The sequence below is a fragment of the Melanerpes formicivorus genome, unplaced genomic scaffold (genome assembly GCF_026170545.1).
Source record: "Melanerpes formicivorus ecotype bairdi unplaced genomic scaffold, bMelFor1.0.p_v2 SCAF_179, whole genome shotgun sequence".
NCBI classification, from domain to species: domain Eukaryota; kingdom Metazoa; phylum Chordata; class Aves; order Piciformes; family Picidae; genus Melanerpes; species Melanerpes formicivorus.
In genome coordinates this window covers 192,953-220,809 of record NW_027142531.1, presented here as the reverse complement: position 1 = coordinate 220,809, position 27,857 = coordinate 192,953, and the positions used below count along the sequence as shown (strand labels likewise).

Genomic DNA, 27,857 nt, shown 5'->3' with positions numbered 1-27,857 from the left:
ACAGCGCCCCCTGCCGCCCCAGGCACGGCGCTGCTCCCGCTTGACCCCGCCAATGAGCTGCGCACACGCCGCGGCGGCCCCGGGCGCAGCTGCCCTGTCGCCGCCTGATCCAAAAGGCAGTGCTCGGGACGCCCCTGTCGCCTCCCTCTTGCTCCACAGGCGGGTCGGGCTCGTTCCGCCGAGTCGTGGCGTCTCACCGCCCACCGAGAACCCTGTCGGCCGTGGCTCCGGTCGGGCACCGGCAGGGGCAGGAGGCGAGGGGCCTCCCTCTCAGGGCCCCTCGTGGCGGCTGCATGCTGGGAAGCGCAGTGCCGGTGCCCGCGGAGGGCCGCCGGGGACGAGCGGGGCGGGCAGGAGGAGACTACAACTCCCGGGGAGCAGAGGGGCCGCCCGCGCTGCCGCTCCCGGCGCCGGCGCTCGTTGCGGCTGGTGGGCAGCGCCGGGGGTCGGGCTGCGTACGTCGCTCGCCGTGTGCCCTTCCGAGCAGCCGCCCGGGGGGCGCCGGTAGCGTCCCGCCGCCGGCGGGGTGCGGCCCTGCCCGGGGGCCTGCCATGGACCTCTTTGGGGATCTGCGGCGCATGAACAAGCGACAGGTAGTGGCCGAGGCTTGCCGGTGCCGGCCAAGCCGGGGGCCCGGGGCGTGGGGCCCGAGGGCCGGGACGCGGAGGCTGCTCGGAGCTTCCCGGCATTTCTGGTCCCCTGTTTTCCATCAGTGAGACGCTTGATAAGCGGAGCCGGGCAGGGTCGTTTTCAGCCGAGCTCTGTTGCCAAAAAAAACCACCCAAAAGCGTGCAGAAGGCATATCCACTGCTGCAGCAGCTGTGGGGCTGGGGGACTTGAGGGCAGAACGTTAGACCGATTAGGAAAAGATTTCCCACGTAAGGTGTTTCGGTCGGACGGCAGCAGGACACAATCCTGTGTCATCCCTGCTCCCACCGCTCCTCCTCTTAAACAAAACGGATTGTTCAAAGTACAAAGCCTGCCGCTACTGACCTTGCAGCGTTCCTTATGTGTTTTGAGTACTGATGAGCTCGGGTAGGACTCAGGGGTATGTGATCACAGTAGGTTTGATCATTAGATGAACAGCTTCCTGGATTGTCGAGGTTGCTGCAGGTTAAGTTCATTGGCGTCTGGCACTACAGGGAGTGCGGCAGAGGTGTGAGGAGCAGGGCTGGGGCACACGGGGGGCTGGAGCTCCGTGCTGCAGCCAGGCTGTGCAGGTGGTGTGCCAACATGCCGCTCTGTGCCGTGAGCCCTGCCGGAATCAGTGTTTGGCATAAAAATCCAGCACTGTGGACTGTGAGTCAGTGGTGCATAGGAGTGGAAATTCTGTGATCTGCTCCTGACTCTCTCTCAGTAACTTCTCAAAGCTGTGTTCCTGTTTCATGCAGCTGTATTACCAAGTCTTGAATTTTGCCATGATCGTGTCTTCTGCCCTTATGATATGGAAAGGGCTGATCGTCGTTACTGGCAGCGAAAGCCCTATTGTGGTGGTGCTCAGGTAAGTCAGCGTAAAGGCCAGATAGTGGTTTGTCCTTTGTCTTTTCCCCTTCCTCCTATGGATAGATTTGGAGTTTGAACTCTGACCAGCCTTAAGTACGGTGACAGTTACTTTCTTCTGACTCTGCTTTTGCACGCTCGTCAAAGGCTGCTTTCCTGACTGCAGTCTACTTTTCACTGAAGCTTGTAGAAGTAGAGATGTGAAACCTTTTAAAATCTAGGTTTGTTCACTCAGGTAAACTACTCAAGATTCCTTGTATGTATGTATATCTATATACACACAGCTGCTTAGGGATAGTAATCCCTGGGTAGATGTTAGGGTTCCAGAAAGTTCATTCTGCTTTACAAATCCTGTGACGTTTCTGTTGTCTCGTAAAGAAAATAAGTAAATGTGTGGCACTTCCTGAAGCCACTGAACACTTTCCACTCTATTTGTTAATCTCTCTCGTCTTTTTGCCATAAGTATATTGATTTTTAAATGGTGTTACAGTAAAACTCATGAGTAAATTTGACTTGTGTGTTGCCTCTCTCTCGGTGGTATCTTACTTCTGGTATAAAAAGGGCCAGTTCTGCAGGCCCCTCACTGCTCTTCAGGTACCTACAGTTAAACACACGTTCACAGAACATTCCGTTCAATCTTGCAGAGATTGTGTGTGTGTCAGCAAGGAATAGATGCAGGCAACAAGAGTATTGCAATGGGAGTTGTCCATGTTGCTGGTTGTGGGCTCTGGAGTCCTGCCTCAAAGGTGGTTACCAAAAGCGACTATGGCTGACTTTGAAAAAAGGCACAGACTTTCTGATTGCTAATAGCAGTCACTAATGTAAGCCTAACTCTTGCTCGTGGTAATTAAACTCTTCCTGTGTAGAGAAGTACTTCCTTTTGTACTGGGAAACGTGTTTGGTTCCTTTTCTGTGCACCTTTCTTTCACTGAGGCAGTAAGGAAGCCTTCTCTAGGCTGCCTGAGTTTGCGACTTACGGAGATTTGGGTTGTGTTAAACGTCTGAGGGGTGTTACTGATGGGTAAAGGTACAGCTTTATGTTAAAGCTGTGAGTTTACCCATAAGAATTGATTGTTCTTTGTTCTCATGGTTTAATGCTAATAAACTCTCTTTCTCTTTGTAGTGGCAGCATGGAACCAGCTTTTCACAGAGGAGACCTGCTGTTCTTAACAAATTTCCATGATGACCCGATCAGAGCTGGTGAAATAGTTGTTTTTAAAGTTGAAGGCAGAGACATTCCAATAGTTCACAGAGTAATCAAAATCCATGAAAAGTAATGCAACTTGGCATTTCCCTTGTTTCTGTGCATAGTTCCCTTCACCATTGCTTTCAGTTACAGTTTAATTGGGTAGTGTTTCATGAAAGAGGCAGCTGAGGATGTGCTGTAAGGTAAAACTCATCTCTAGAATGTCATCTGCTCTTGCCCTCAGTTCTGTGCCACTCTTCTTGAGACAGTGGCCCCTGCCCCTCAGCAAAGTTACTCAGGTTCAAAGCAGGTAAACTGTGGCCAAGGAAGAGTCCAGTAATGCAAGCAATGCCTGTAATGTATGCCAGCAGTAGCAATAGGTATGGGAGCAGAGTTTGCTTCTGTGCTGACAGGTGGAATTGGGATTTTGGCTATCAGAAGTAGCTGATTCTGAAAACAGGTGAAGGTTCAGGTCAGAGCTGTAGACAGTCTGGCAAGGGTGTGAGCTTTGCTAACTGAAGTTTCCCAAAAGTGGCTCATAATGAAAAAAGAGATTCTTACTCTTTTTTTTTTGTGTCTTACTAGTTACAATGCCAGCAACAATTTGTGCTGAAAAGCAACAGATTGCTGGTGTGGTTTTAGCTTCAGTGCATCTACCCGCTATGATAAGCGGTTCTTTCTCAAAGCAAAAACAGGCAGCTCTCTGATTCTTCACAACAAAAAGCTCATCTGGAGGTGGCAACCACTGACATATTTGCTCCTCCACTTTCTTTCCTCAGGGAAGATTTTAGGGTCTGCTTCATCTGAAATTTGTGGTTTAAATTCTGTTCAACTCATTCTCTGATGTGTGGTGGTTTTAACAGGCTCTTACTCCACAAGTTTTTGGGGGGGGGGGGGAAATGGAAAGCAAAATCAAGGCAAACCAACCCACAAAACAAAACCCAGCCAAACAACAATCCCACCCTGTTGTTATTCAGCATTTAAGTTTCTGTCCTGGTGAAAATGCAGAAGGCTGGACAGTATCCCTTTCATGTCTGTTGTGATACTGCTTGCATCAAATGATAATCTATCTAGGAGTGTTTTATAAACATTTCTTGTTAAAATCTGTCAGTAAAGTCTGTAACGTTAATGGTTCAGTGATGTTTGTTCAGCAGGCAAGACAAGCAAACCTAGAAGTGAATGTTACCTAATCTCGTAGCACTTTTCATCTTCATTGTACTTTGTAGCTGTTACTGAGGGTTTTTTAATTAAGTGGTATTCTGTTTTTCATCTCCATGCCTTCTAGGGAAAATGGGAACATCAAATTTCTGACTAAAGGTGACAATAATGAAGTTGATGATAGAGGCTTGTACAAAGAAGGTCAAAACTGGTTAGAGAAGAAAGATGTCGTTGGAAGAGCGAGAGGGTGAGTAATGCAGAAGGATGGCCATGTTGTGATTAAGTGGAGAGGTCGTGACGTGAACTCAGTTCTCTTGGTACAAACTGGATCTGGTATGGCTCTTGGAGATTTTCTTAAATAAAATGCTAATGAAAAAAATGCTTTACCTGGAAAAGTTGTTTTCCATAGTCCCCTCCATGATGTGGAGAGTGGAAGTGAAAAGACAAAAATGCACGCCTACGAAATAATTCTCCAGTAAGTAGAGAGTCAACCAACTTAGCCTTCTGATTGCTAGAGACTACTGGGGAATTATTTCTGCATTCCACGGGAAATGTATGCAAAGTTGGAGCTTTTGGCTTTGTCCCCTTCCCCAGCTGAGATGAAGTCTCTTAAGGTTTTTCTTAAATAACTTGATTAATTTTTTTATTCTAATTAAAAAAAAACCCACATCTGCCTTGGGGAGAGGTGTAAATGATTGCTTTACCTTAAACCGCTCACGACTGAGTCACTTTGAACCGTTTCACTGCTGTATTCAGGGGGTAATTTTATCTTCATCTTTGTCAATGACAGGTTTTTGCCTTATGTTGGCATGGTAACCATAATAATGAATGACTACCCCAAATTTAAGGTATGTGTACAGACTTCTCGGATGGCTGAATTTAAACTATAGCAAGTAAAGATAGTTACAATCTGTTAATAAACAGGTTTCTGTAGTTTGGCACCTGAAGGTGAAATAAGCTGTTTTCTGGCCTCTTTTAGCTTGTTTGTTGTCTGGCAGAAGTTAGTATTTGTAAGCATTAGGAATTTCACAAGTTAAGTGAGTACGGTTGTGGTTCCTGTTTATGGTGAAGATCAATACATTTGAAATAGTCCTGTAACGCCGCAGGGGCACGCCTCCTAACCGTGTCCCTGTGGAGAAGCTGTAGTGCTGGAAAGGGCCCACACCACGGTTTCCCTAGAAGGAGCAGTTAGAGTCGTTCTCTGTTCTCTTCCCTCCTGCAGTATGCTCTGCTGGCAGTCATGGGAGCCTACGTTCTGCTGAAGCGGGAGTCCTAAGGCCAGCCCCTTTGCCGGCAGCAGGGGACACAAAGTTAAAGAAACCCAATATATTTCAGATGCTTTCATTGCTGAGCACAGCTATAAAACTGCAAGCTTTCCAACTGTCTAAGTCGTACAAGTAACAAATAAAGCTTTTGGCTGATGGTTAACCATGTAACGGCGTATTGTCGTGATGTGCTGCTTTCAGTTTGCCTTCTGTTTGTCGGGAAGACACTACCCTGCGTGAAAACGGCTTGTGGTGCCCCTTGACATGCTGTGGTGGTTTTTCTTCAGTGCTGCTGCACCTGAACCTGGTTTCCCTCCTGTTGGTTAAGTTTTGTGCTTAATTACCTTCAGTGTCTGTCAGCGCCCTTTCTATTCGTGCCCGTGCCAACGGTTTTTGTCAGCACTCACAAGGACACATTTCTGGGTTGGAACAGGTAGTGAGCTGTAGGGGTTCAGTCAGACTTGGGCCCCAAGACAGTTGTGTAGACAGCTGACAAGAATAGACAAAGAGCAGTCTTTCCAATTAAGAACTGAGAGATGGACACTTGGAGATTTTGCCCTGAATTTGAAGTGTGCTCCTTTGTGGTGTGACAAAGCCCAGCAACGGTCTGATTTGGAGAGGCCTGGCTTTCAGGGAGTCTGTGTGCTCCAGAATTCAGCCGTTAACCATTCTGTTGTGACGTGCTCAGCTGTAAAACAAACCTAAGAAAAAGATTTTATGGAACTTCCCTAACACTGTAAATCACTGAATGAAAGCACAGCACAGTCCTTAAGAAACACTTCCAACTCACCTTCTGGTTTGGAGAATTCATTGTTCTATCATGTGGCACCCAAATAGCGCTCGACGCAGAATTGCTTTTTCATGTTAGAGCTTGCCTGGTAACTGCCCTGTTTGCAATTCTGGATTCTTCCCCCTGTGCCTTCCCATCTCAGTGTTGTACCTCCAACAAAGCGGAACTTGTTTTCCTTCCTTGCTTTGATAAGGAACAGCGTGATGCCTTCTTTTCCTGTGGAGTTTTGTTACTTCTGTAATCCCCTTTCCTCTACAGCCCCACACTATTATACAACAGCGGCTCCTCTTCTGCTCTAACAGCTTCGTGCTCAAAAGCAGGCAACTGCTGCATTTCTCCAAGCAATACTACTTCTTTTGTGTCCCACTGAGTAGTTTTCATGACAAACCATATTGTGGAAATTACTTACTTTGTGTCAAATTGTGTAGAAATAAAATTGAATATAATAAATGGCATGTCAGAATAATGTAGGTATCCTTAATGCAGGCTTGCCCAAAGTGTACCATCACAGTTAGGAAAAGCTAATTTTATGGCTGGAGACTGTAATAAGATTTTTATTGTTTTCATCCCCAACGCTGCTCAAAGGAGAATCTGTTCCCAGCTGCCTGCCCCACAGTCTGGCCTGAGAGTGGAGTTTCGGACTCAACCCATGTGACAAATCTGACACGGTATTAGGGGGATTGATTTCTGTGTTGAGGAAATAGGGACGAGTACTTGAAGATGTCCCTGCTTACTACAAGGGGCGGTAGACTGTTTGACCTCTAAAGGTCCCTTCCAGCCCAAATAGTTCTGTGAGTCTATGGCTCGGTGAAGACAGCCCTGTGACGGGGCACAAGCTCTGCCTGCACTTCACATCCCTGTACCTGTGCTCCATGGCCGTGAGCACAGCAGGGTCCCTTCACGCATTTGGTCTTCTCCAGCCGGGCTCAGCTGGGAGAGCCTCTCCCTGGCCAGCAACAGTTCCTGAGAACTCAGAAGCATAGATGCTTCCTGTTGGAGTTCTCAAAACACTGAACCCCACTGTCACAAACCCAGTAACAGGATGGGCTGCTGCAGCACTCTGAGGTGTGGAGTGTGCAATGAGCAATCGCTTCAGCTTAGCCTCAGCTCTCCAGGTCTAGGACTTCCTAAACTGCAGCACAAACAATAGCACACATCTCAAAGTGTGTTTATTAAGTGTTTATGATGTCATGTTGTCTGGCCTCTGTAAAGTTGTGGGGAAATGTCTTCTGTCCTTCAGGGAACTGTTGCTGCAGAGTCCATTTCCCGGCTATTTGCAGAGTGCCTGCCCTGACAGCGGCTGTGGAGGGCCGGAGATTAGTCTGTTCAGCATCTCCAACATTTACAAAGTATTCCTCAGTGATCACACCCTGTTATTACATTGGTGATATGCTCAAACCGTTGTTTGTTCTGTGTCTGTGTTAGAGCTGCCTCCGATGTCAGGATCAGCACAAAGACAGTGATGAAAGGCACACTATTTGTCTTTTACCCTTTTTATTAACCTGCCTTCCTGATAGAACAATCAGTTGTCTAAAATGTAAGGGAAGCAAATTAAAGAGTGTGATCAGGGTAACAGCATTTAAAACCCATTAGTGTTTTCCTGCCATGGTGTGCAGCAACAGTTCACTTTGCCATGGGATATATCATGGGATCACAGAATGGTCTGGGCTGGAAGGGACCTCTGAAGGTCATTTGGTCCAACCCCCTCTGTAGTAAGCAGGTGCGTCCTCCACTAGATCAGGTTGCTCAGAGCCCTCTCCAGCCTCACCCTGAATATCTCCAGGGATGGGGCTTCAACCACCTCCCTGGGCAACCTGTTCCAGTGTTCCAGCACCCTCAGGGTAAAGAGCCTGTTCCTAACATCTAATCTAAATCTGCTTTGCTCTAGTCTGAAGCCATTGCCCCTTGACCTGTCCATCTTTCTTATAGCTCCCTTCAGGTACTGGAAGGTCTCTCCAGAGCGTCCTCTTCTTCAGGCTGAACACGCCCTGACCATTTTTGTAGCCCTGCTCTGGACCCTCTCCATCAGGTCCATGTCCTTCCTATACTGAGGGCTCCAGAGCTGGACACAGTACTCCAGGTGAGGTCTCCCCAGAGCAAATTGTCAGAATCCCCTCACTGGATCTGGCCGAAAAGCAGAGAGGTGTTTCGAAAGGGAGAGGGGTGTTTTCTGATGTCCAAACAAATTTACATTATTGGATGGCTTCTCCAAGCAAAGGTGGTTGTCTGGAACAAATGGGCAGCTCTGTAAATCAGCATTTTTCACTGTACCTTTAATCACCTAAAGGGAAAATTAATTTCAACCTTTAAGTCCATAATACAAGGTATAAAAATAGAAGTGTATTAAGGAACAATCTCAAAGTATCTCCAGGCAGTGCACGATGAGATTTAATCTGAAGGCATAGCCTGCAGCACATGGAACGTGTGGATACATAGCCTAGATCCAAAACATGAGAAGGGTCTATTTCTTTACATAATGTTTGTGGTTAAAGAGGCTTAGGGCTACCAGGCAGCAAGGGCTGGATAAGAACTCATGGTTTGGCTTTATGAAGCAAAGCCTACTAACAGCATAGGTGTTGCCTGCAGCTGTAGGTGACTTACTGACTAGCGGGTTCCAGTATTGCTTGTAAGACTTACATAAAGCAGCAGAAGTAAAACCACTGGCAGCAGCTGAAAGTAACAAGAGTACCATGCAAAAAGGAATGACACAACCAAAAAAATGTCCTGAGTTAAGCCATGCAAACGTGGAGGTTACAGGGAGATGAACTGCTGATGGCTTTCCCTTGGCTCAGCTACATGGTGGAACAGGGGCAGAGGGAACCCATGGAGCAACTAGGGCTAAACCAAGGGGCAACAGGACCTGTGCTGAGCTGTAGTGAGCACCCCAGTCCCTGATGCTGATAGCCACAGCCCAAGGCTGATGACCCAGCACAAAGTCAGGTCCAGCACAGCAGCCTGAGGAAGAAAGGATGGCCAGAGGGCTTCCAGTACAGCCTCTGTGGTTTAGGAAGACCAAATATTACGCGTTGGTTTGATTGTGGGTGGGTGGGTTTTCTGGGTGGTTGGGGTCTTAATGCTTTGGTTTGATTTTTGTGGGGATGTGGTCTGGTGTGTGTGTGTGTGTTTTTCCTCAAAATTGACAGTTTCCTGAATTTTCAGTTTCCTGCCTCGAATTGCAGTGAACATTTAGAATTTCCCATGGATGGCAAAGTTGTTGCTCAGCACAGAGCACACGCTGTCTGCGGCTGTACTCAGGGCTGCACAGTGAAACTTGTGAATGAGGCATGAAAATACCACTGCAAATTACACTAGCATGCATAATGAATAGCTACAATAAAAGAATGAATCACATTGATCGGTAAAGAAGATGCAGTAGACTAAGAGGAAACAAGGGAGTCATTTAGCTCGTGCAGCAGGATACTCAACTGACTTCCAAAGTGATCACACCGGTTAGTTTGCTCAATAATTAGGTTTATTCGCATCCTTGTAGTTTCCATTGGGTATCATTCAGTTCCAGTAGAGAAAGGCAGGCTGAAGGATCTGGCAAGTTCCTCACAATCACCTCTCTAACTGTGTGTGCTGCTCCCTGACAAAGTTCTCTAGACAATAAAATTATCACATAAACTGTCCCAGCTCCACATGACTTCATCCTTGTCTCTGTTGTTCCCTTCTGCTGGGGCAAACAGTACTTCAAGACTCAAAATCTCTCCACTACTCATCCACCTTCCCTTCAGTCTCACTACTTACATACCTGAGGTTGAGCATGCATTTAAGCATTCTGCTTCTTCACCTTTCTTACAGCTGTCTCCTTCTCCCCATTGTCTCCTTCATCCATCCTTGCTTCTGCACTGCCTCTTCAGGGAGAAATCTTTTCATCCATTAACCTTGCCAAAAGTCGACCAGTTCTAGGTGCCTCAGAATGATGGGAAGTTAACAGAGTGTGCAAGGAAAGAAGAAAGTCTTGTAAAGCTGTGAGCCACATCACTGTCACCTGTGATGGTAAACTTATGTGTTAGTGGAAGTTAAACTCTTTGCACAGGATCTTCTATGTAATTGAGTTTCACCTTCGTGTGTGGTTGCTCCACAGCCATTGCTCCCACTCACAAAATACTGGGGTGTTTTTGTTGGTTTTCCCCCTAAGCATTCGAGCAAATCTCTCAAGCTGTTTGGCCATTTCAGTCTACAGCACCTCGGGAGACATTTCCATAAAACGATAGATTCTTTTTAACAGAAACTGCTAAAGAGCTCCTGCAGCAGAAATGGATCTGGGTCACCCCGGCGCCCTGGTCCAACACTCTGTGGCCGCAGCCTGCAGCCTACCGGCAGCAGCACCCTTCCCACGGGCTCTGAGGCCCCGGGCCGGCTCGCCGGGGGCCAGGACGGGATGATCAGCGGCGCACTACTCGCGGGGAAGCCCCGTCGAACCGCTGGCGGCCCGGGGTGCCCGCGGGGGCGGCTGGGAAGTGTCGAGCCCCGGGACCTGCACCCCCAATCCTGCCCCGCGCCTGGAGCCTGCGGGGAGGCGCGCGGGAGACGGAGGCTGCCGGCAGCGGCCCCCTCCCCCGCCGGAGGCAGGACGGAGGCCTGGGGGGCCGGGGGCGGCCGCAGCCTCGGCCCCGTGAGGAGGCGTCAGGCGCGGGCGCTCCACTCGCACCCGGTCCGACTGTGTATAAATGGGGGGCGGCGGCGGCGGCGGCGGCGGCAGCGGCAGCGGCAGCAGCACTTCGTCGAGACGGAGCCGGAGTCAGAGCCGGCCCGCAAGGGAGAGCGGCTCGGCATCGGCCCCGGCAGCGACAGGATGGGCGGAGGCGGCCCGCGGCGGCCCGGTGCGCTGCCGCTGCTGGCGCTGGCGCTTTTGGCGGCACAAGGCAGCGCGGCCCCGCTGCAGCCCGGCAGCTCCCCCGCCATCACCAAGATCTACCCCCGCGGCAGCCACTGGGCTGTGGGTAAGTCCCGGTGTCCCCGCCGCTGCCCGGCCACCGGCAGCTCCCTCCGCGCCCCGCCTGGCCGCGTCGCTCTCCGTCCGGCTCGACGGCTCTCCGTGCCTCTGGGGACAGCGGCACGCCACCGCAGCCTCGGCCGCGGGGACAGGGTTACGACAGATCGACGTCCCACCGGGACCCCCGGTGCCGGTTGCTCTGTCCCCGCCGACGAGCTGCTGCCAGCGAGGGCGCCGGTGCCGAAACGGGGCAGCGGAACGCGGATGCTGCACTGGCGGCAGGCTGCTCGGCACGGCCGCGTCGCGTTGTCCCGGGAAGCGCCCGCAGGAGCTGCACCCGCCGCCGGCCGTCTCCCGGTGTCGGAGGATCCGCCGGTCCCTCGGCTCCACGTGCGGCGGGCGGCCCCGGGGCCGGGCTCCCAACCGGGTCACAGCGCGGAGCCGCCTGGCTTGTCCCCCTTGGCCCGGGCCGGTCCTGTCCTGCCGGCTCGGAGCAGTGCTACCACGAAAGCAGCCTGCGCCCCGTTCGGACCGCGGTCCCCCCGTGGCGTGTGCACCCGGCGGTTGTGTTTCTCACCGCTGCCTACCCTAGGGACACAGGAGCCCGGGCCCGAGCCCGAAGGAGCTGGACGGGACCTACCAGCTCCCACGGAGCCAACGCGTCGGGGAGCCCCAGTCCCTGCGGAGCCCTGGCCGCACAGCCGGGAGGATACTCCCCTGGGGCTGCCGCTCCCCCTTCGTTTTCCTGTATCCCTCTTGGCAGCCTAGAGCCCACTGTGCCTTACTGTCAGTAAATCTGGGTCTATCAGGTGCATCCAGTTCAGCTCCTAAAAGGGCACTGGTACATGGGTGCATCCCAAAGTTCCCACGTCCTATGTCAAGACAGGTAATGCCTGAAGCCTACAGCTTCTCCATCTGCTCCTTATTCCAGCAGCTCTTATCTCCCGAGCTCCAGGCAAAATGCTCCTCAGCAACGTTTCCTCTGACAATGTAGCATAAGAGACCGAGGAACTTAACTGTGACACTGTGACAAAACCTCCAGTCCCAGCTGTGCTTCAACCTTGACATCACCTAACCCCTTCCCTCCATCCTGTCAGTCGGTAGCGATTTACGATGCCTGAACAATAATTTCTCTCCCCGTTTTGGTTAATTTCATGCTACTGTTGTGGTTGTTGCAGGACACTTAATGGGGAAAAAGAGCACGGGAGATTTTCCTTATGTTTACGAGGAAGACAAGCCCCCGTTCTCAGCATTACCTGAGAATATCAAGCAGCTGGAAGACTATCTGCAGTGGGAAGAAATCTCAAAATACTTGCTGCGGCTGCTGGAAGGGAACGAAAACAAAAGCACTCACTTTTTAAAGGGGGGACTTCCCTGGTATGCCAGGAACAGCTGGGAGAGAGATGACAGCAGCAGCTGGAAAGAGGTAAGATAAAACCTGTGTGAGCGCTGCCTACATTCAGATTTCGTTTTGCAGTAATAGATCAGCTTCTGCTAATGTGGGCTGTTCAGAAAAGCAGCAGAAATGCGTCTTGTGCACTGGTCATGAATGTCAAGTCAGGCTTGATTCCTGATCACAGATTGTCACTCACAGATTGGATGCTTTAGGCGTTGTTTTGCTGCTGGCCATAATCTCAGCCGACACGAAGCAGATTTTGGTGTCTGGATTCCCCTCAAGTGGCTTGGCTATTCCATTCTTTCATTTTCTGGCACTTACATGTTCTGTGCAGAATTCTTTTGGGTGACGCTGAAACCCAATAAAAAGGTTAATATTCCCCTCTAAAAGCATTGATGGGAAGATTTCTTTTGTTCTGTAGTATGATGTAATTACTATTCTTGGGCTAACTGCAGGCTGGTGCAGTCAAGTCAGTGAATATTCTGAGTTTGCCTTGAATATGGGACAAAGCATACCTATTAACTTAAGCCACAGTGAAGTCCCTTACACTGATGATGTGAATGCTGCCCATAGGTCTCTTTCTGGCTGTGGCCTTGTGAAAGTGATGCTTATAATGACTGTGATTAGTGCTGTCTGAAAAGGAAACTCTCTCATCTTCAGCTCTGCAGTGTGCCCTTTTGTAATCAAATCCGGTGAACAAATACCATTACACTATGTAAAGAGGGAAACATTTTGACTTCTAAAAGTATCTGGAAATAAATCATATCTACAAAGGCTGAGAATTGCCTCCCGTAAGTTGAATCATATCCATACCTTAAATTAAGATCCACCTTTTTATGGTCAGACATTGAACATATACATGGAATAATGAGATTATCGCCTTAAACACCCCTGTTTCTTCAATGGTTAGCAAAAAGTCATGGCTAAGGTTTATGACAACTTACAGAAACTCGTGTTTCTGTAGAACCTTTGATTTCCAGCATTCAGCAGTTCCTTTGTCTCCGTGCTGAAATAAAACAGAATCATGAGACCAGAAGGTAGCTTGTGCTGGACAGAAGTATCTGACCATGTGCGGCCTAGATCAGATCTGTGCTGTTTTCCCTTGGCTTCAAAAGGTAAAAGCTCGGCAGCTGAAGGTTAAGCTATACACAGTCTTGCAATCTGCCTTACAGGGGGAGAAGACCTAAAGATTGACAGGAATATCCTTTACATTTTTGAGGGTTGTGATAATTTCCTGAGCATTTAAATAATGATAATCATTATTGTTTTATAGAGGAGACCTTGCTTATAGAAGTGGAATTCTGATATCGATGTACCGGTCAGTCAGCTGTGTACACGATGACTCGAGATCCTGGGTGACTTTTGGATCTTGACTGTGTAGACTTTTCTGGATGCGAGGGGTTCCACGTTGCACAAGCTGTGGTTAGACAACACCTTTGTGTAGCTGCTGCTCTACCACAGCCAGCGAAGGTGTCTATGTACAGGAAAGATGAATGTGGCTGCCTGCCCGGGTGGAAGATGGCCAGGTAGAGACAGCTGGCAATGGTGGCACAGTGCCTGTGAGAAGTCTGTGCTTGGCATTAAACAATTCTTCAGCCCCCTTAGTGTCTGAGTTTGGAAGAGACGCTAAGGGACAGCACATCTACAGCAGGTTCTGTTCACTGTGAAATGGCCTGTTTGAGGTACTGAAATGTGGCCAAACCCAAGGTAAAGCATGAACCCTACTGTCAGCTGATGGAATAGCTGTCCCGAGACCTTGTCACCATTGTCACCATAATTCCTGGAGACTGGTGCGGAGATGCTGACCGTGAGGAGTCTCTGTGTGTGCTGTCCTGTGTTCCCATCTGCCGAACGTAAGCAAAGACAAGCAGTGCCAGGAAGAAATGAGCTACAAGGACTTTGTTTCAGGGGGTTGTTCAAACTTAGCTGATTCAATTTTCAAGTTGGGTTTTAAATTTAAGATCAAAAATCCCCCAAGCTAAAGGGCTGCAGAAGTGAGCACAGAGGCGCACATCAGGTTGCTCAGTTTAGGGCCTTGCTTATAGGCTCCGGTTCGTTCAGGGCCCTGTGCCCTACTCAAGCTCACACGCTTGAGCTTGAGAAGCTACCGCACGCTTCTCACGAATAAAAAGATTCTTGCCAAAAGACTCCCCCAGAAGTGCTGAAGTGCTGTAGCACACAGACAGCCAAAAGTATCATAGTATCATTCAGGGTTGGAAGGGACCACAAGGGTCATCTAGTTCCAACCCCCCTGCCATGGGCAGGGACACCCCACACTAGATCAGGCTGGCCAGAGCCTCAGCCAGCCTGCTCTTAAACACCCCCAGGGACGGGGCCTCGACCACCTCCCTGGACAACCCATTCCAGGGCTTCACCACTCTCATGGTGAAGAACCTCCTCCTCACATCTAGCCTGAATCTCCCCACCTCCAGCTTCATTCCGTTCCCCCTAGTCCTATCACTACCTGAGATCCTGAGAAGTCCTTCCCCAGCCTTCCTGTAGGCCCCTTCAGATACTGGAAGGCCACAATGAGGTCACCTCGGAGCCTTCTCTTCTGCAGACTGTACAGCCCCAACTCCTTCAGTCTGTCCTCATAGGAGAGGTGCTCCAGCCCTCTGCTCATCCTTGTGGCCCTTCTCTGGACACGCTCCAGCACCTCCACATCCCTCTTGTAATAGGGGCTCCAGAACTGGACACAGTACTCCAGGTGGGGTCTCACCAGAAAAAAAAGTGCCGAGGAGATGAGCAGAATAGTTCTGGGAACTAGGCTTAGGGTGAAGGACTTGAATGACCACCTTCTGTTTTCAGTTAGCACCAGGCAGATGAAGGTGTTGCCTGCTCTGTATTCTGTGAATAAGCCACAGATAAAGTAGTTAAAGATCAGAAGGGAAATGCCTCCTGCAGGTTGGACTGAGAGGAAAAGTAAGTTGGAAAATAAGCTTTAAATTGCTTCTGGGGCTTGTCTTTCTCTCACTAATAAGGCACTGCATAAGTGAGATGGCAGTCAGAGCTATTCAGGAGGGCAGTCGGTTATTCCACTAACCAAGACAAATGAGGGCTGTTTTGGAAAGATTATTAGGACTGTGTTTGATCTGTGAGCGCACAGAGCCGGTACACATTAGGCTTATTAGCTTAGTGAATGACCTTTTTCAGAACGGGTCCATAAATAATGCTTCTCTCCTTTTATTAGATGATGGATTATCTGTTTCAAGTTGTGAATATGAAAGAGAGTGCTCCCAGCTGAAAGAAGGTCTCTAAATTGTGAAGAAATGGAATACTTCCCACAAGAGACTGTATTTCACAAGCACTTGCTTGTACCAGATAATCAGCAAGGTCTCTTTTCTGTAAACAAGATTTCCTTGGTGTCAAATGCCTAGATACGCCTGCTCCTGTGTGTTTCAGAAGTGACTAAACTCTACTTCATTTTCAAGGTTGCAGTTTCTCACTTGAATGGCTTCGATATTCATAATTGTCACGGAAGGGTCTTCCAATTAATTATGTGACTTACCTGTCTAATCACTAAATCTCCAAGCTGCGTGGCATTTCAACAGTTGCAATAAACAGTACTGATAAAAGGCTGAGTTTACACTTTATTTCAGTTGATAAAATGGAAACTGGCTGTGCCACAACTGGTAACAGTGAGACAACAGAGTGGTTCACGGTCCACTGAAGGTCTTCTCCTCCTTGAACAGCTCCCCAGTCTGGCATTTTTCTGATGGAGGGAAGCTGACCCTGCCTTCTGCAGGTATGAGTGGGACAATTCCAAGCATGCTATGGACTTCCACAGGCAGGCAGAAAGAGGCTCTGCCTTCTGGTTTGACTCAGAGGAGGTGTGGCAGTTCAGCATGCTCCCATCACCTGTGTTAACAGGTCTCATACTGTTGCATGTCCACATGAAACCAAAGGGAGAACATTGCCCCTCAGAAGAACAAGTTTATAACAGCTCGTGTGGAGCTTCAGCGCACCGTAGCCAAGCAGTGCTCCTTTGCTCAGCTGTAGTTCTCTGTCCTGAGCAGTTACAGCATCAGAAGCCCAGACAAGGAGATAACATCTTGCCACCTTTCCTCAAAAGAGCACGCTCTCAGTCCAGACTGTAAAGACAACAGGAAGTATTCCTTCATGAATGGCTCAACACAGAGCACATCTGGATAAAGAGGTAGCACTGCTCAGTGCTGGTGAAGCCACCAGCTTCACTGTGCCCAGTTCTGAGCATTCTAGCACAAGAGGGACATAGACAAACTGGAGAGAGTCCAACAAAGGGCCACGGAAGATGATTAAGGGGCTGGAGCACATTTCCTAGGAGGAAAGCCTGGGGAAAAGCTGTCTCAGAGGGTCTCACTAATGTGTATGAACACCTGGAGGGAGGGTGTGAAGAGAGGGCCAGGCTCTTTCCAGTGATATTCAAACACAGGGGCAGTAGCAACAGGCATCTCTGAACACCAGGAAGCACTTTGTCACCGTGAGGATGGCAGTGCACTGGCACAGGCTGCCCAGGGGGCTAGGTGATGGAGTCTCCCTCCTTGGAGATGCTCAAAAGCCATCTGGACATGATCCTGCTCAGCTGGTGCTCTGTGACCCAGCTTAAGCAGGTGGTCAGACAGGTGACTTCCAGAGGTCTCCTTCAACCTCGGACATTTCGTGGAAGGGAGAGCAGACGAAGGGATGAGTCAGTCAAACGCACTGCAGGGCACACCGGGGCAAGCTGAAGGTCTGTCCGTCCCGGCCTCACATCCACCGGGCTGGGACAGCTCCAAGGAGCACCGGCGCTCTCCAGGGCGCAGAGCTCCACCATTTCCAGCAGGTGGCGCCCTCCGCTCACGGACAGACCGGGAGGGGCAGGACGGGGCTGCGGCGGGGCCGGGTGGCACGTCGAGGGGGCCGGGCCGCCTGGTAATTCGGCCACGGGAGCTGGGCGCTGCTGGTGCTCACCGGGAGCGTTGCCGGTGCTCACCGGGAGCGTTGCCGGTGCTCACCGGGAGCGTTGCCGGTGCTCACCGGGAGCGTTGCCGGTGCTCACCGGGAGCGTTGCCGGTGCACGGCAGAACCGCCGGCAGTCGTCTGCGCCGGGGAGCGGCCGGTGCTCCGCGGCGGGCAGGGGCGGGGGCCGCCCCGTGCAGAGAGAGGCGGCGGGGCACACACGCCCTCGCCCGTGTCCTTTTCTTGCCAGAACCGGCACTGTGCCTGTGCCTTAGGCCCGGTCCTCTCTGGGAGGCACGCGTGGCAGCGGCCCCCTTCCATTCCCTCCCCGTCTCTGCCCGGTTCTGCCATTCTGATCCCGTCTCCCGTTTCCGAAGGTGGCAGCTCGGAGGTGACGTGCACACAGCAGTGGTAACCTGAGGACTAGCGGATGTCCGAACGGCTGCCTGGCAACCTCTCGTTCAGCCCCTCAGGTCTCAGCCAGAGCGGTGGAGAAGGCACCACAGGGCCAGCTTGTGGGACCTGCATGCTAGCTCGTAGGCATTGTGAGTTCCAGGGTAACTCATTCATCGCAGCGGACATCCTCGCCAGGGCCAGCCAAAGGGAATACCCAGGGTATGCAATTGCTGTCCCAGGAGTTTTATAACTTACAAATGCTGCTTTTTTTTTTTTTTTTCCTTTTTCCTTTCTCTTTGACCAAAATAAGAGAGGCACTAGAAAAAGCTGCTTCAGAAGCTGGTTTTGGTCTTCATGTGGCCAAAGCCACTGCAGCGACTGATCTTGGGTAAGTCATGATTCCGTGTGCCTCAGATTCTCTGTGCCTCGGTTTATCTGCATGTAAAACGGGACTCCCTGTCCCACAGAGGCAGCATCAAATACGCTGGAAGGGTAATTTCTTGGTATGTTAGGGGGAAAGGATGCGGCAGCAGCATGCTTATGACCAACATCAGGAACTTTGAAGCCGTAAACGGCTGCAGTTTTGCCTGTCACACTAGCCACCCTGCTTTGGGGTCGTGCTGCAGCCAGCAGGGGCATTTGAGCAAGAGCAGGATGCTGGTGAGCCAGTCTTCCCAAGGAGCCCTTTGTTTAAAAGCTTTTCTTTAAACCCAGCATCCCTGCACTGACCTTCTAGGTTTGCTCAGAGGCCTCTTACTCCTTGCACCTGCGTCTTCGCTGAGATGGAGTCAAAGGGGGGATATCTGCCCTACCTGCACTGGTCAGCAGTTGGGACACCATCCTCTTTGTTTACTCCAACACACCCTTCTGGATCTGTGGCCAAAAATTCACGTTTTACCTCTTCTTGCCCCCATCCAAACTTCTGCTGTCTCCATTTAGACTCTCTCCTGAATGTCTTGCCTAGATGACTTTAACAGCATTTCTACATAGAAACGAACATTTCAGAGCTGATTTCTTAGTGGGGCAGCTATGTCATATGACAGAGGGACGACTGCCAAATGGCAGCCAATTTACATCGTACATTGGCAGAAGACAGATGCTCAGAGACAAGAGACACTATTCATTCTAGCAGGAAAGCTGGTAATGTTATCAGAGTGGCTGGCACCCTGGTCTGACTATTTTTGTGTTCTGCTGTCTTTTGTTTATTTTATTTACTATTTTTTTCCTGATAGGGGATTGTAAATGAGTACTCTCTGGTCGACAAACTGCTAAAGACAGCTGATAAAGTTCTGAGGTTTGTAACACAAGGCATCAGTGACACAGGAAGATGCTGACTGCATGGAAGGAAGAACCAGCCCCCAAGCACCGTAGCTGAAGAGAAACCCCTTGAATTAGGCTTTGCAAACATCCTGTTTCAGCCCATTCACCCAGTGAAATACATCAGGGAAGGGAAGGCAAAAGAGCTTCTAACACTGGCTGCCCTCCCCAGGGTCTGTTTGATGGTGGGAGAGTCTGGTTTGAATGGTAGCAGACACAACTTGTTTTGACTCACAGCAAGATTTGCCCCTCCTCACTTGTCATCTGCCCTGTGTTGAGATGGGAGGTGTAGTAGTCCCAGGAGAAGGATCTGTGCCCATGGAAGGGTAGCAGTTCTTTCCATCAGTCTTTTTGGGGCAGACCTCACCAACTGCCCCATATTCAAGATACTAAGCAAAGACTAAGTTAGTTCTTGGGAAGACTCTAAGTTTAAAGTAGTTACATCTTCACCTGCCAAACCACACACACTTCTGTGAGTAGCTGGCACTGCTGACAAACCCTGTCCTTCAGGTCCACCTCCCCAAAAGGTGGCATGCCACAGTTAGCATAACAACAGTCACTGTCTGCAGTTGTCTCCTTGCAAAGGGGTAAATGTCTCAATATGTGAACTGGCAGTCTTTTATCTGTATTATTCTTCCTTAGAACTTCAGATGTTGCAAAGAAGTCAAATACCAGCACTAAAAATACTTCCTTGCTAATACCATCTAAACAAAAAGAGAAACAGATCTCTCAGAAGAGGACAGGCTAATAGCCTTAGCAAAGTTAGAGTAAAGAAGTGGTTAAGGATCTAGATGATTTAATCCAGTTTTAAGAAAAGGGTTTACAGTCAGCAATTAGATGCTGTTTAAGGAATTAATCACTAATGGGTCATTAACTCTGACTGCTATAGCACAGTTAACAAGCCAAGGCAGGATTATTAGACTCAGCACCCAATTAAGAAGAAGATATTTACAACAAAATGAACAAATGAGCTTTTAAAACGGAATGAACTAAAGTGTAGGCACATGGAAGACCAGAAAGGAAGACACAGGAAAGAAGAAAGATACAAGTTTCCATGTGCCTGTGTCCACTTGTGTTTAACTTGTTAGCAGATTTATTTTCAGCAGTAAACTCATAGCTTCCCTTGCAAGACACGACTGCACACAGCTCATCCATTGCAGGCTCCACATGTACAATGTGTAACAAAAGACCTGCTTAATATGTCAGTCAAAGAACAATCATCATAGCTTGGCAGAATCTGTCAGGTTTTGCTTGCAGGAGCTTAATAGAAGTGAACGGGTGTCTTCAGCTGCTGCTTCTGTTGTCCTGTCATGGTGCTTTTATCTAGTGTTAGTCTTTGGCTAGTCCAAGTAACCCAGTGCCAGTGCTGGTTATGGTGCTGATCAGCAAGTCAGGGAGGTCTTTCTAATGGTCTTGCAGGACACAGAACGGGAGGCAGACAAAGCTCACCTGTGAAAGAACCACTGGAGTAAGGCCTGAAGCAGTAGAGTTTTTGTTCTCCTCTCACCCATGAAGTTTACTCAGGTGTCCTTACTGGAAGTTGGCAAAGTATCTTCCTGGTCCTGACAGCAACAGCACTTTTTTCCTGACGGCATGGCACTCTCTTTGCCAAGGAGAGCTACGTACTGGGGAGGCTGGGCACCCCCATGGGCACACATACGGTGGCCCTGACAGGTCCAAAGCCCAACGGAAGGGTAGGGTCCAACCAGGGCTACCTCCCCACCAATCGGTGGGGACCACTCACCGGCCTTCCCTGCACCTTTTTGCACCAGCACAGCTCAGGAAAAGGAAACCTGGGCACACGTCTGCTCTGGTCCAGCAGCAGGTTGGATCCGCAGGGAGGCCGGGAGGGAGGAAAAGGCATTCCAAACAGAAGGACTCCTGTTGTTATCTGTAAAAGAAGCTCTCCAGACAATAGCTGGGGGCTGCTGCGGAGAAGGCTGTGAAGGGATGTTTAGAAACTGCTGTCTAAGGTTAAAAAGCTCTCTGAAGGGAAGCCGCACAGGGCTGACATGCTTGTTTCTGACAGCGTGCTCCAAAGAGAGGCGCAGATTGTGAAAATATAATTAGACGCCAGCCTTTGTCTGGCCACGACGAGTGGGAAATGGTGAAAGGAGAGGTCTCCCAGTCTGCACTGAATCATCCCCGAGACACAATGAGGCCGCTTGTGCACCCTTCTCTCTTCCCTAATGAGAAACGTTAATTGCCACAACCTCCAGAGTGTGTAGAGTGCCCCGTGCCCAGCAGAGGAGAAGGGGTGTTTCATTACAGCTTCTCAGCCCCCTTACAGCCAGTAACGGAGATAATGGAAAAGAAAGATGCCGCAGTTTTAGTTTCGGCAGCTTGGCGATGGGCACTGGGTGGGTGAGGGAGAGAGCACGGCTCAGCGCCATGCCAGGCACTGGGCAGGATGCACCCAGAGGTCCGCAGACAACTCTGGTCACCAGCCCATCAGCTACCACCCATCTCCTGTGGGCAGCTGGGCTGTGGGACCATGGGGCCCTGCAGCACCTGCCAGCCCCCTTAAGGGGTAGCAAGGGCCAGCAGACTAGCACCAACCCCAGCCCACTGGGGCAGGGGTGGGCAAAACCCATCTGAATGTGGGAGCTCTGTGCCTGCTCCACAGGCTGCCAGGCCCCGGGCCCCTCTCATCGAGCTAGGAACCCCAGCCTAAAAGCACTCACAGCCTGTTTAGGCAGGGTCTTGCTGCTGGAAAGGGAGGGCGCACAGCCAGGCCTGTCCCACTCCTCTGCCCATCACACACAGCCAAGGGTCCATCCAGGTAGCCCCTTTGGGTACAGAAACACAATGCAGAGCCTCCACGCGGTCGTGCCATTTAATGGTGCCAAAGCAGAAAGCCCTCCCCAGGTAACGCCAGCCTTGGTTCCCAGCCACCTTACACAGCTCTTTGCCCTACTGCAGCTTTTATTGCAACTAAAGTGTCCAGCCAAGGAGAGAGAGCAAAAGAGGTTTTTTTTCCCCCTAAGCTATGATTAGGGCACTCATTCTGCAGGGCAAGTGGAAAAGGAAATTAAAGGGACCACAAAATACAAAGCAAGTCAAGGCGTAGGGGACAGGCTGGTTGTGAGGGACAGCCTTCTCTTGCCTGGCTATCCAGGGGAGCCAGAGCAGGGCAAGGGTGTCCCTTGGGCATCCCAGGACCAGCCTTCCCAGTGGGTTTCTCCCAGGTGCTGAAGAGGGAGTTCAGATTGTCTGCCAGGGTTTGCCAATGGACTGGATGTGCTCCTTGGCCTTCATCCGCAAGGCGGCAATGCTGGTGTTGCGTGGGTCTGCCTCGTCCAAGGGGAACTTGTCCACAAAGGTGGCCCCGCACTGGTAAGGCGGCGGTGGCCCCATGGCACCCAGGGGCTGCAGAGCGTGGGTCACTGCTGGAGAGTTCAGGAATGGTGGTGGCGTGTAACTGCTGGGCAGGCTCTGCGGTGACGCCACAAAGCCGGGCAGGGTCTGCAGGGCTGTGTTGCTGGGCACAGGTGGGCTGAGCCATGTCTCCAGGGGTAGGTTGCTGCTGAGAGGACCCATGGGTGTTGCCTGCGGCGAGCGGTTGAAGGAGAGGATGGGCGAGTCCTGTAGCTTCATGGAGGTCACCTCCAGCTTCTCCTGCCGCCTCCACTTGGCCCGTCTGTTCTGAAACCACACCTGCAAGCAGAGCGGTGTTAGCTGGGCCGCAGGGCAGCCCTGCCATCCCCACGCTAGGCACAGGCTTGCTCCTGGGTGCAGCAGTACACACGAAATGGAGCAAGTGAATTGTGACAGAGCAGCAGACAGTGCGCTGGGCCAGGCTGTGCCAGGACAGGACAGGAGCAGGTTCCCTCGCACTACCCCGCAGGTCCCGCAGCCCAGAGCTCGGAGCGAGTGGAGCCGGGGAGCCATGGCACAGGGAGAGCCCCGTGGTGAAGCTGGCCCGGCCCACCCACCCATCATCGGTGCACGGCAGCTTTGGCTGCCCCGGCCCGGGGCACGTTAGTCAAAGGGAGTGGAGATGGCAGAGCGCCCGGGTCGGGCTGGTACCGAACGGAGAATGGCCCCAGACTCCGCGGTGTCCCGCCGGCTGGCTCAGCCCGGCCCTGGGGCCGCCTCGTCGGGGCCATGAGGGCGGCGGCCCCTGCCGCCGCACCCGGCGCTCCAGCGCTGCTCGGCGCCCGGCCCTCCAGCTCAGCCCCGCACCGGCCGGGGACAGCCGTGCCGGTGCCGGGCAGGGTCCAAGGGCCAGGGGGCCGAGGCAGCAGGGCCGTTAGCGCGGCGGGGCGCTGGTGCTTCGGCCACCGGAAACGGGGACTACACCGGGCCGGAGTGCGCTGTGCTGTGGGGGGTTCCCAGCGGCGGGCCGGGTCGGCGTTACCTGCACGCGGACCTCGGGGAGGTTGACCTTCATGGCGAGTTCCTCCCGGCTGTACACGTCGGGGTAATGGGACTTCTCGAAGGCGCGCTCCAGCTCGTGGAGCTGGTACGTGGTGAAGGTGGTGCGGTTCCGCCGGTGCTTCTTCTTGGGCTGCTCCTCGTCCGACGGCTTCCCCTCGCCGCCGCTGCCGGCGGGCAGCTCGGGGCTCGCGCTGCCGGGACAGAACGGCTCTGCGTGGGGAAAGACAGGCGGTCACCGGGAGGGCGATCTCTCCGCGGGGCCCGCCCGAGGGCGCGGAGGAGAACCCCCCCGCCCGCGACCCGACGCCTCTCGCCCGCCTCGCTCACCCTGGAAGCGTTCGTCGCGGCCCTGGGGCTCGTCCAGCGGCGCCTCTCCGGGCATCTTGGGCAGGCACTGCCGGGGTCCCCGCCGGTCCGCCTCCTTGGCGCCGCCGGCGCTGCCGTCGGGCGGGAAGGGGCTCAGCAGGCCGTCCTCCTTGGTGAACCCCAAGATGGCCTCAATGCTGTGCAGCCTCGACGGGTTCCCGCCGGGGCTCCGCGCCGCCTGAGCGGACAGTGAGTAGGCGCCCTCGGCCATGGCGAACAGGGCGCCGGGCGGGTGCATGGGGCGGCCGGCCCAGGGCCCCGGCGCGGCTCTGCGGTCCCTCCCGGCCCCAGGGCGGTGCGGGCAGCTCTGGCACGGAGCCGCCGGGCGGGCTGGCCTCCTTGGGGCGGGGGAGGAGTGCCGGGGGGCGGTGGGCCAGAGGGAAGGCGAGGCCCCCGCGCCGCTCCGCCATAGCGGGGGAGGCAGGGCGGGCATCCCCCGGGCCCCGCCGGCAGCGCCCGCTGCACACCCACACCTCCCCCCGCCCGCCGGCCGCCCCGCCCCGACCCCAGACGGCGACGGGCAATGCCATCCGGGGCTCTTGAGGCGGGGCAGGCCGGCCCCCAGGGCTGGCCGAAACCCTGGACCCCGCTGAGTCCCGCAACCGGAGCCCCGGCGCCGGGGACTACTGCTCGGGCCGAGCGCCGTCGGAAATCGTCGTGGCACAGGCGGCTGCCGGAGCGCTGGGTGCGGGGAGATCGACCCGGCACGGCAGTGCCCGGGACGGCGGGAATCGCCGGAGCCGCTTCTCGAGAGAGCGGCGGATGGGTCCTGGAAAGGGAGCTCCCTGGAAGGGCCGGAGGGGGCGGGAGCCCCGTGGGGCCTGTGCCAGAGGACGGTGGGTGCCCGGGTTGGTGCAGTGCGCTGTGCCGCGGGTCTCGGAACCTCTCAAAGTTCTCGCCCTCGACAGCTCGCGCGCACCTTGTAAGTGCCTCGGTTACATCGGCGGCCTCCGCCGCTGCCGTGCGGGAGGGTGCTGCGGCGCTGCTCAGTGTCGTAGAGTCAACCCTTCGGGGGCAGAAGCTGGTGCTGTGGTGCCCCGCCCGGATAGCTGCCCGGCGCCTTCACAGCCAGGCTTGCAGACAAGGTGAGCGTGTGTGCAGGCTTTTGGGGAGGATGGGCTCTGGAGACATTTGAAGGAGGCGGATTCAGCCTTTCATCCTGCGCCGAACCCGGGCAAAGCGCTAGGCAATATTTCTGAGGAAACTTTCCGAGATGTTTGTGTAGGACAGACCCTGTGAGAAGAGCTGATTCTGTGAGCCTGTGCCCCACACCGTGAGTGGGTCTGGGGGTAGGGCATGGCTTCACAGAAGATCTACGAAACGCTTTTGGAGGTAAGGCAGAGAGCCGAATGCCGCACCTCACTTTGTTCTTGGCTTGGTGGAGAACATGGACTCCGAACGATACTGACCAGGCAATGGCATCCATCGCACCTGCCTTCGGCATACTCCTTCATGCATTAGTAGTATTCCCGATTTTCCATCACCCTATCACTGTTTATACTAGCCCTTGCCAGTTCCTCTGAGGCACCAGCTATCTTCTCTCGCAGCTAGTTTAAGTGACACACACAGTAACGTGCAAAGTGGTTTTCAGCCTGCACTTTGAAGATGCTTCCATTTCAAGCCTGAGGAGACTGCATGTGAATGAAAAGCACCACTGCCTCTTCCTCCAGATGTGTTAGCCAGTCTAATAAAAGGTGTGACCTCTCTCAACAAATCTTAATTTCTGCTTCCCCCCTACACCCTGACAGGGTGCATTTTACCTAGATTTTTTCAGAGGAATTACCCCAAAACGAAGATTGGCAGTGCTTGCCTCTGCCAGTGCCCACACCTTTTTAACGTGTATGGTCTGGTGTTCCCAGGTTAGTTCTTTCTGGAAGTGCTTAGGTTTTCCTTCTAGCTCCAGGTGGGGTTTACCTTCACTGACCGTGTCTGGTGGGGTGGGGATTGGGGCCCAAGAACCCAGCCATCCGTCGGCGAAGAGGGATGAGGCCAACAGAAGAGAAAAGAAAAGGTTAGTGTGGCTTTTGTGCGCAATATGAAAAGCAAGTCAATACCATTGTAGGGGCACTGGAGGGTACTCAAAGCAATCAGCCAGGGGCTATTGTGCTCCTCTAATCTACATGTGTATTTCCCAAGAACTCTACTAGCAAAGATGAATGAGCTGTGCAATGTCCCTAATTTCTTCTAATTTGGAGCAGGGGTTTTATGGCACTCAAAAGCAGCACAAACCGTGTCTGTCCTTCCAGAAGGCCTCGGCACACCTGGGAACGATTTGCTTGTAGCAAAAAAAGATAGCGAGGTGAGCTGCAGGAGCAAAAACCTTTCAGCCAGTAAGTGCTGTAAAGGGCAATGGGTCCTGGCATAGGTGCTGCTTTTAGGGCACCTGTGAAAATTGCCAGGTACAGGGACAAGACTTGCATTTTCCTTGTTCATCACAATGCAAATGTACAGCAAAACCAAAAATCCTTCCGTCCCAAAGCAGGGTACACATCATATACAGGGCATGAAAAACCTTCTCCCCAATAGAGAAGGATGGGGATGCCTTTTCCTCAGCAGTTGATTATTACAGGTACATTTGCCTTACGGAACTGCACGTGCAACCTGTGAAAATTCAGAGGGACAATTAAGATTAAAACGGAGAATATTCAGTGGGGGCCAAAATAGGTGGAGTTTATTCCTAGCCTTTCCAAAAGGTAGTTCCCACTCCGCCACCTTTTCCAGTTTTCTGCAATGTATTATCACAACAATACTGCTGTGATTATGTCTGGAAGCTAACAAACATCCTCTGGATGAACAGCCTTTAAAGTGCAGCTGTCTGCTAGACCTCCTTCTTGTGCGTGTGTACTGAAGACTACTGATCTTGGTGGTGGTGTTGAGGCACATACATGGGCTGTGGCTTTGCACAATGAAATCAGCAACGTAAGTGCCACAGATTCTTGCTTCCTTTCCTCCTGTCTTTTCTTCATGTCAGGCTGTAAGAATTACTGCCTTGCAGAGGAAGGCACAGTATGTCTGCATTTGAAGCTGAAGTTACTCTGCAGGTGGGACATCACCCTCCAGACCAGTGATGTGCAGCAGGGAGCTCCTCCCCGAATGATAAGCAGGACTTTCAAGGTCAGACAGCAAATCGACAAGGTGGCAGGGGGAGTAAAAGGGAGAAATCCTCACCCAGTGGGAACCTGTGCCCTGCTGCGGTTTGCACACTCTATCATCAACAGGTGGTTAATAACTGAGAAAGAAAATGCCTTTGCCTTTTTTTTAGTTCACAGAAACTCGTAAGTGTGCAGTTTAAGAATCTTCTCAAAAACACAATGTATGAGGAAGCAGCTGCCTCCTCCTGTCACTGCATCACACCCTGACAGCCACCTCCTGCTTTTGCTCTGGTGACATTTCCTTTACCTGCCCCTTGGAGTGTGGGTTGTGTTACCTGCACCATGGTGTTCAGGAACCCTGCAGAAAGGGCTGGGCAAGCCCAGGGCAGCTCAGTGCCTAAGCCTCCGTGGAGCCTGCCCTGGCTCGGAGCATGGAATCAGCTGCAGCTTCTCTGGCAGCCAGGCATCCCTTTCTGGGTACTGAGCAGCATGGGCCGGGTGCAAGGGCTCCGGTGCTGCAGCTCACCCTGCTCGGCTGTGCCTCTGGAGGGAGGGAGTCGAGGTTCATGCTATAAGGCTATATTAATGCAATCCTTCTTTACTTGTTTTCCAATTAGCCTAATTGAACTCGGATTGCTTAAAAGTGGGCACTAGAGACATTTATCCTGATGGGATGATGGCCTTGAGCTCCAGCGATCCTATTAACTATAAGAACCCAAATCCTAGGTAGGGGTAGGGTCCATCCAGCAGTAGCTCCCATGTGACCTAACACTTTAATCTGCTCCTCCTCCATGCAGCACACACGTGCAGGCAGAGGCAGAGGCGCACACAGAGGCATGTACACACATGCACACATGTGCAGAGGTGCATGCACACAAACGCATCCCCATGGACACAGACCAGCACACATGCACGCACAGGCACTTGCTGCCTCTTAAAGTCCCAGCAGGCTTAGGAGGAAGGTTTAGTGCAAGATGTTTGAGCAGAGTCAGTGTGCTGCCTGTCTGCCTGCCCACTCTGCTCCAGGCTCCTCCATGATCTGTCCCGAGGGCTAAGCATCTCTTGAGCGGCATGCCTGGTGACTTATACTCCATGTGGCCCTGCCACCTCCTACCTGCGTGCTTCCCTGGGCCAACAGCTGGTGACTTGAGGACA

At 52.3% G+C, this 27,857-nt stretch overlaps 3 protein-coding genes across 4 annotated transcripts; 2 read left to right on the top strand and 1 right to left on the bottom strand.

Annotated features, from left to right (window-relative positions):
• Nucleotides 1-278: 278 nt before the first annotated feature.
• On the top strand, nt 279-5,280 carry SEC11C (SEC11 homolog C, signal peptidase complex subunit). The gene is made up of 6 exons (XM_068169360.1): nt 279-593; nt 1,392-1,501; nt 2,624-2,773; nt 3,972-4,091; nt 4,635-4,692; nt 5,067-5,280. Exons 1-6 carry the CDS (start codon nt 294-296, stop codon nt 5,118-5,120), a joined length of 792 nt encoding a protein of 263 aa, XP_068025461.1. The 5' UTR covers nt 279-293; the 3' UTR covers nt 5,121-5,280.
• Nucleotides 5,281-10,608: 5,328 nt separating this feature from the next.
• GRP (gastrin releasing peptide) lies at nt 10,609-15,804 on the top strand. Its single transcript, XM_068169327.1, has 3 exons — nt 10,609-10,845; nt 12,017-12,264; nt 15,425-15,804. The coding sequence occupies exons 1-3, from the start codon at nt 10,698-10,700 to the stop codon at nt 15,476-15,478; spliced, it is 450 nt and encodes a 149-aa protein (XP_068025428.1). The 5' UTR covers nt 10,609-10,697; the 3' UTR covers nt 15,479-15,804.
• A 5,880-nt stretch (nt 15,805-21,684) lies between these two features.
• Nucleotides 21,685-24,115, bottom strand: RAX (retina and anterior neural fold homeobox). Of its 2 annotated transcripts, none has more exons than XM_068169328.1 (3): nt 23,572-24,115; nt 23,225-23,454; nt 21,685-22,521 (listed from the first exon to the last, which is right to left on the bottom strand). In XM_068169328.1, the coding sequence occupies exons 1-3, from the start codon at nt 24,041-24,043 to the stop codon at nt 22,069-22,071; spliced, it is 1,155 nt and encodes a 384-aa protein (XP_068025429.1). In that variant the 5' UTR covers nt 24,044-24,115; the 3' UTR covers nt 21,685-22,068. The 2 variants fall into 2 exon arrangements, with proteins under 2 accessions (XP_068025429.1, XP_068025430.1); XM_068169329.1 differs by having other exon boundaries at nt 23,237-23,454.
• Nucleotides 24,116-27,857: the final 3,742 nt, after the last annotated feature.

Coding starts and splice junctions, on each gene's coding strand:
- GRP (XM_068169327.1), top strand. CDS start 10,698: ATGGGCGGAGGCGGCCCGCGGCGGCCCGGTGCGCTGCCGCTGCTGGCG. Junction 10,846..12,016: donor CGGCAGCCACTGGGCTGTGG/GTAAGTCCCGGT, acceptor TGGTTGTTGCAG/GACACTTAATGGGGAAAAAG. Junction 12,265..15,424: donor ACAGCAGCAGCTGGAAAGAG/GTAAGATAAAAC, acceptor TCCTTTTATTAG/ATGATGGATTATCTGTTTCA.
- SEC11C (XM_068169360.1), top strand. CDS start 294: ATGCTGGGAAGCGCAGTGCCGGTGCCCGCGGAGGGCCGCCGGGGACGA. Junction 2,774..3,971: donor GTAATCAAAATCCATGAAAA/GTAATGCAACTT, acceptor CATGCCTTCTAG/GGAAAATGGGAACATCAAAT. Junction 4,693..5,066: donor ATGACTACCCCAAATTTAAG/GTATGTGTACAG, acceptor TCCCTCCTGCAG/TATGCTCTGCTGGCAGTCAT.
- RAX (XM_068169328.1), bottom strand. CDS start 24,043: ATGCCCGCCCTGCCTCCCCCGCTATGGCGGAGCGGCGCGGGGGCCTCG. Junction 23,455..23,571: donor CCGCGACGAACGCTTCCAGG/GTGAGCGAGGCG, acceptor TTCCCCACGCAG/AGCCGTTCTGTCCCGGCAGC. Junction 22,522..23,224: donor TCCCCGAGGTCCGCGTGCAG/GTAACGCCGACC, acceptor CTCTGCTTGCAG/GTGTGGTTTCAGAACAGACG.